Source organism: Camellia sinensis, chromosome 6 (assembly GCF_055761805.1).
Source record: "Camellia sinensis isolate YWXY chromosome 6, ASM5576180v1, whole genome shotgun sequence".
Classification (NCBI taxonomy): Eukaryota; Viridiplantae; Streptophyta; class Magnoliopsida; order Ericales; family Theaceae; genus Camellia; species Camellia sinensis.
Window position 1 is genome coordinate 192,318,484 of NC_138966.1, and position 7,420 is coordinate 192,325,903.

Here is a 7,420-nt window from a genome sequence, read left to right on the forward strand (position 1 = left end):
GTACTCATCAGAATCACATTCGAGCAGATTTTTATCAAGGTCTTCTAGATGCAATACATGCTGGTGAAAATTATGGAGGTACAAATTGTCACGTACGATATTACAATTACATGTACGCATGTTTGTTTATATTCATACATACAATTTCTTTTTTCCTTTTGTGAAATATTTGTTTAGGTAATGTTGGTCGTAGAACAATATTGCCATCGTCATTTGTTGGTAGCCCACGAGACATGTATCAGTGATATCAAGATGCAATGGCTCTGGTCCAAAAGTATGGAAAACCTGATCTTTTCCTTACGATGACCTGCAATCCAAATTGGCCTGAAATTAAAGCTGAGTTGCTACCTGGACAGTCACCACATGATCGTCCTGATTTGCTAACAAGAATATTTCATTCAAAATTTGATGAGATGAAGACCGACATTCTTACAAAACATGTACTCGGGAAGGTTCTGGCATATGCATATGTTATTGAGTACCAGAAAAGAGGCTTACCACATGCCCACATGGTCATTATTTTGGATGAAAATGATAAGTTACGCACTCCTAACGATTATGATAACATTGTCAGAGCTGAAATTCCAGACAAGAGATTAGAGCCTAGATTATACAGTGCAGTTCTGAAACACATGATACATGGCCCATGTGGAATGTACAATGAACGGTCCCCGTGTATGACAAATGGTCGATGCAAAAGACGTTTCCCAAAGCCATTTTGTTCAATTACTACACTTGGAAACGATTCATATCCTATTTATCGAAGAAGAGAAGGGGAGTCAGTTCCTGTAGAGAGTAATCCAAGCGTCTTGGTGGATAATAGTTGGGTCATTCCATACAACCCATGGTTGCTCTTGAAATATGATTGTCATATCAATCTTGAAATTTGCAGTAGTGTTACAAGTGTGAAGTATTTATACAAATATGTTTATAAAGGGCCTGACCGTGTTGCACTAGAGGTTCGTCAAGGTCCTAATTATAACGAAGTACAACAGTTCATAGATGGAAGATGGGTTTGTGCTCCAGAAGCATTGTGGAAAATATTCAAATTCTCAATGACCAAAATGACTCCTAGCGTAGAACGCCTCCAAATACACTTACCAAATAAGCAGCAAGTGAGGTTTTATACGTTCCAAGACATCACAAATGTTTTAGGCGATGAGTATTATTCCAGAACAATGCTTACCCAATTCTTTCAATTAAATGTTGATGATGAAACTGCAAATCGATACTTATATCGAGAGATACCACAACACTATAGATGGTGTAATAGCGCAAAGATTTGGCAGTTAAGATTGAACCATCAAAGAGTAATTGGTAGAATTTACACAGTTTCGCCATCAGAAGGGGAGAGATTTTACTTGAGAATTTTACTCAATCATATTCGAGGACCAAAATCATTCGATCATTTGTTAATGGTTAATGGAATTGCGTACCCAACTTTTAAACAAGCAGCTAAACATCATGGTTTGTTAGAGCATGATGATAGCATACGACAATGTTTGTTAGAAGCTGCAACCATGCACATGCCATCGGCTTTAAGGAGATTGTTCGTTACAATTTTGGTTTACTGTGTGCCAACAGGGGTGCGAAGTTTGTGGGATGAAATTTATCCTTACTTGATTGAAGATTACATATCTTCAAACAGTATGAATAATATGTATATCCTTAACAAAACCCTGCAAGATATAAACTGTCTCCTATTACAGCATAATAAGAACATATCAGAATACGATTTGCCTGAGATGACAATGAATTTGGGTGATAATTCAACAGTTCCAAAGGTCATACAAGATGAGTTTTCCATTGTAACTCCTCAAGAAGACTTAAATTCTATTGCCACATTAAATAGTGATCAACACTTAGCATTCAATTCAATCATGGAGGCTGTGGAATGCAATACTGGCGTAATCTTCTTTGTGGATGGCCCAGGTGGAACTGGAAAGACATATTTATATCGTGCACTATTGGCCTCAGTGAGAAGTCAAGGGAGAATTGCCATTGCAACAGCAACTTCTGGAATTGCAGCTACACTTTTACCTGGTGGAAGGACAGCCCATTCAAGATTCAAGATCCCCTTAAATCCAGAGGCTTCGTCTGTTCCATTACTAAACAATCAGATTTGGCAGAACTGATTAGACGTGCAACAGTCATCATTTGGGATGAAGCTACAATGACAAATCGTTATGCTTTTGAAGCCTTGAATCAAACACTCATAGACATCACTGGTGTTGATTATCCATTTGGTGGCAAAATTATGGTGTTTGGTGGTGATTTTCAACAAGTACTTCCAGTTGTTCCTAAAGGTACAAAAGCGGAAACTATTGCTGCATCGATAGTCAAATCACCTCTTTGGAGTCACATTCAAATACTTCGTTTAAAGCAAAACATGCGCTCTATAAATGACCAACAGTTTGGTGAATTTCTTTTATCTGTTGGAAATGGTGTACAACCTACCATTATAGATGAAATGATCAAAGTACCAACATCGATGGCAATACCATGGAATGGCGAAGAATCAATAGTTCAACTATTAGAAGAAATTTATCCTGATATCATAAACCATTCTTTTGAAGCCGAGTATATGGTTAGTAGGGGCATAATAACTCCTCACAATGAAGATGTCGACAAGCTCAATGAGAAAATCATTCAGAGATTTCCAGGAGAATCAAGAGTGTACCACTCATTTGATAAAGTTGAAAATGATACCCAAAATTTGTATCAACAAGAGTTTTTAAATTCCATTTCACCAGGAGGAATGCCCCCACATGCATTGCATTTGAAAGTTGGAGCCCCAATTATGCTTTTGAGGAATCTTGACCCTTCTTCTGGTTTGTGCAATGGCACAAGGCTACTGTGTCGAGCTTTGAACGATAATTTCATAGATTCAGAGATTTTGACAGGACATTTCAAAGGCACGAGAGTTTTCCTACATCGCATTCCATTAAAGGCTCCGGAAAACTTAAAACTTCCATTTGAAATGACTCACACACAATTTCCAGTTCGCCTTAGTTTTGCTTTGACGATAAATAAATCACAAGGTCAAACAATTCCACATGTGGGAATTTACCTTCCGAATCATGTATTTAGTCATGGGCAACTATATGTTGCTTTATCTCGAGGGGTGTCAGATCAAACAACGAAAGTCTTGGTTAAAAAGGGTTCAGTTAATAATGAAGAAGGAGTGTATACCCGCAATGTAGTCTACAAAGACGTTTTGTTACCAAATTATTGATACATGAGGTATGTACTAAATATGTTCTTATTCAGCTTATATTATGTCATTTCTTAAAATCTACAATTAATATACTTATAATATATCTTCATATAATTATTGATTGTAGGAATACTTGAAAAAATAAAGCTACTTCAGCTTTGGGAGAATTACCAAGAGGAAGCAAACATGGTTGCAGATAAGAAAGTTAAAAATCAGGTATTGGCTTCACTTATGTTCAAAAAATAATGTTTGTAAAATTTTTGCTATTTAATTTGACAATATTCGCATATATTTTGAGTTTGACTATACCTTTTAAATTAATGTAGGTCAAACAGTTCTCCATATACAGTTTTGGATGGAAGGTCTCTATTAAAGTTGATAAAAAACAATTGGGAAAATTAATTGTGCGAGAGCTTTTGAGGAAATGACAACATCGGTATGAAATGTGTTTGTGGTATTTTATATGAATAATTTCAATATATTACATTTGCTAATAGTTATTGTAATCTTTTTATAGAAATCCTATCATATCTGGTAGAGCAAGTATATGCAGCAAAGACAATATGGACATATATGTGGTAAAAGATCAAGTCTTATGAATTTTACTACTACGCTCCATATATTCATATTTGTGAATTTACAAATTAATTTTAGATTTTATAAATTTGTCAAACAATCAACTTACATGACTGTGAGATATTTTTCCTCAGTTTTACAGGCAACGAATGATACAAAAATTGAAAGCTTACAAATACATGTGCAACATTGTTACAAGGTAATCTATTTATAGGTTTGTATGTATAACTAAAGTTACGTACTTCATTTTTGGTCAATTCCATCTTATTTTTTGTAGTTTAATGTTGTCATAGATCTATGGCAAAAATTGCATCAAAACAATTTGAAGAGATCATTGAACATGACATTTGATATGAACGATGTCAATCTATGTCGATATGTAAGTTTTCAACTTTTAGATTTTGTTTACAAAAAATTAACACAATAATTACCTTTTGTGCCTTTATACATAATAAGCCAATTATAAAACCAAACTTATGTATAATTATGCCTCAGAATGTGAAATATAATTTTAATCAATGTATACTATTAGCAATCTTATGATAAATATATCTTATATATATATATAAATATATATTTTGCAGGATCTCCGGTCTCATGTTATCAAATTTAGATTTTACATGAATTTTTATTGTATAGTTTTTTTAGTTAAGATTAGTAAATATTTCAATTTTCAAAACACGTGTACATATTGTAATGTGCATATGTTTTATTTATCAAATACGTTAATATCAAATGTTACATTGTACATAATTATTCATATGGTTTATATGTATATTATTAGAAAAAATAATATCAAAATCATATTATAATTTTAAACGAGTTTGCACACGCATCACGTGTGCCCGGCCTCTAGTTTGGGGAATAAAGAATACTAGGTGCAACGTTGCCAAATTTAGTGTCCAATTCACAAAAAATGAGGATCAACGTTGCAGCGTCTGCAAAGAAACGTTGAAGTTTCAATTTTTGAGCTTCTGTTTTGTTCGTAATGGAAGGAAAAGGAAAAAATTGTTATAGAGTGCTTTTGGGAGTTTTGGTAGCTACAACATCACCTAAACACCCAATTAACCTCTCCAAACAGCCAACTCAAGCGTTACATTCGTGGGCTTAAGTGTAAATAACATTAACTTAGGACCTTTCAGTCTACAAAATAAATTGCATGACTATATGATTAAAATTATCTAAACTTGATATTTATTAGTGTTTTTCCCATATAACAATATTTAAAATCTAATACAAATTAGGGCACTCCGTCATAAAATGACCAAATTATTCATGTATATATATATATATATTTAGGTTATACAGTAGAAAAAGAAAATCTCTTCAGGAAATCAAACCCTCTTACTCTTCTTTCCCTCTCTTCATCTCCGACACTACCACCACCGTCTCAACACCATCGTCGTCGTCTCAATCGTCGCTCTCTTCTCTCTATCTCTTCATCTTCGACACCACCTCCACCATCCCAACACCACCGTAGCCGTCTCAGTCACCGCTGATCTCAAATTTGAAACAAATTTGGGATCTTCGATCTGGTCCCCGCATCGATCTCTGATCTCGAATGTGTTATTGTTGCTAGAGTTGGTAAGTTTTAGTAAGAGATAATGATTGGCATTGGATAAAGATGGGGTGATGATCGATGTTAAAACAAGAGTCACAGTTACAGTGGAGGTGGAGGTGGAGGAGGAGGAGGCTTTGGCTTTGGCTTTGGTTTATATATAAGAACACAAAAGCAACAGTAAAGCTTACTATTCTAATTAGTTTCTTTCTTCATTGTAGAATAGGAAGTTCATATATATATATATATATATATTTTTGGGTTCATTGTTAAAGCAGGAGTTTACAGTGAAGGTGGAAGAGGCTTGGGTCCATTTATATATAAGAACACAAAAGCCACCGTAGAACTTACTATTCTAATTAGGCTCTTTCTTCATTGCAGAATAGGCAGTTCATATATATATATATATATACATTGATGTGTTTTGGATTTGAAACGGGTCAATCCAGATCTGGATATATTTGATGTGTTTGTGGTATCCAGATCTGTGTTGTTACTGTTGTTGATGAAAAAGATAGTTCAAAAATTAAACAGATAAAAAAAATTCTACAAATAAAAAATTGGACAGAAAAAATTTATACAAAAAAAAATTGAACAGATAGATATAAATTTGAACAGATATAGTCAAAAAATTAAACAGATAAAAAAAATTGAACAGATAATTAAAAAATTGAACAAATAAAAAAATTTGAACAGATAGTTAAAAAAATTCAACAAATAAATAAGAGATAAAATTGAAAATAAAATATCCTTCAAAAATAATAAAAAAAATTCTCACTAAAATATTTTACAAATGATGGATCTCTCACGAATAAAAAAATTTCATTGTACTTAATGACTTAGACAATTGTTAAATTGAATTTTTCAACAATTCTCTCTACAAATTAAATTAAATTCTTAATTTTTATATTATATTTTCTAGATAACCTTTTTGTTTTGTGACGATTTAATCAAATTGCTAAAAATGTTTGTTAAAAAACATTTTTATAACTCTTTTTTATCATCACAAGTAATTTATTTACTTTTATTATTTATTTATTTTTTTGTGTGTGTGTCGCGACTATTCACATGCACCTAGCTTTATAAAAATTATGGCCAAGGCAAGTAATGATTTTATTTACAAAATTGTTTTGATAAAAAAAAATTTATAAAAGCATGTAAATATTGCTTTGGCAATAGGGTTTTTTTTTTCTTTTTTGGCTTTCCTATTGTTGATAACTTTAAAATAAACTGTTTTTAAAAAGTACAGAAATAACTTTGAAAGAAGAAGAAAATACCAATTGGGCATTGGGTTGGAGAGGGCCCTAGTTGGATTATCAGAATGCCCCAAACAAAACATTCTCTGTTTGGTTTGGTTCTTAGAAATAATCAAATTGTATACAGAAGTTGCACCAAACATCAACACTGCCAAACAGGACCATTAGAGCATTTTGCACTAGCCTGTTACATGGCCATGTGGATAGAGAACACATGACTATCTTCATCTAATAGACAAAAGTGATCATTTGTTCACCTACTACTAGAATAGCAACACATTGCGAATGCTATATAAGTAACCAATTCACCAACATCACTTGCTAATCGATTCACCATCAAGCAACCAAACAACAAAACACAATAAATACTACACACAAATGCACACAAGGTAAAATAGGCACATCTGTAGAAGCAGAAAACTAAATATTTGCATCTATGTCAAGGACTGCTATATATCGCCAGATGATGAATATCACGCAGTCCTTTTAAAGAACATTTATATGCAGTATCCAGGTCAGCTGCCTTGGCAACAAGTGTCATCGTAGAGATTCCAACTCAACTATTTTACCAGAGCACAATCCTTTGATACAATAAGCTAATGCACAACTAAGACCTCTATCCAACTTCAGTACTGAGAGTACACAGATGACTCGGCAAATAGAGGCACTGTTTGGTGCAGCTTTCAGCAACCTCAAAGCTAAACATCAGAAATCAAAAGCTAAAAGCACATCTCCCTTGCTTTCAATAATCAGTTTTTTTCAACTTATTTAAGCTATTTCTACCATTGCACCAAACACTCCTAAAAAAGATTT

At 33.3% G+C, this 7,420-nt stretch overlaps 1 protein-coding gene across 1 annotated transcript; it reads left to right on the forward strand.

Annotated features, from left to right (window-relative positions):
* The first annotated feature begins 257 nt into the window (after positions 1–257).
* LOC145793939 (uncharacterized) lies at positions 258–2,135 on the forward strand. The gene has a single exon (XM_082876851.1). It carries the CDS (start codon positions 258–260, stop codon positions 2,133–2,135), a length of 1,878 nt encoding a protein of 625 aa, XP_082732977.1.
* The last annotated feature ends 5,285 nt before the right edge of the window (positions 2,136–7,420 follow it).

Excerpts from the sequence above, each read along its gene's own strand:
- LOC145793939 (XM_082876851.1), top strand. The coding sequence starts at position 258 with ATGGCTCTGGTCCAAAAGTATGGAAAACCTGATCTTTTCCTTACGATG.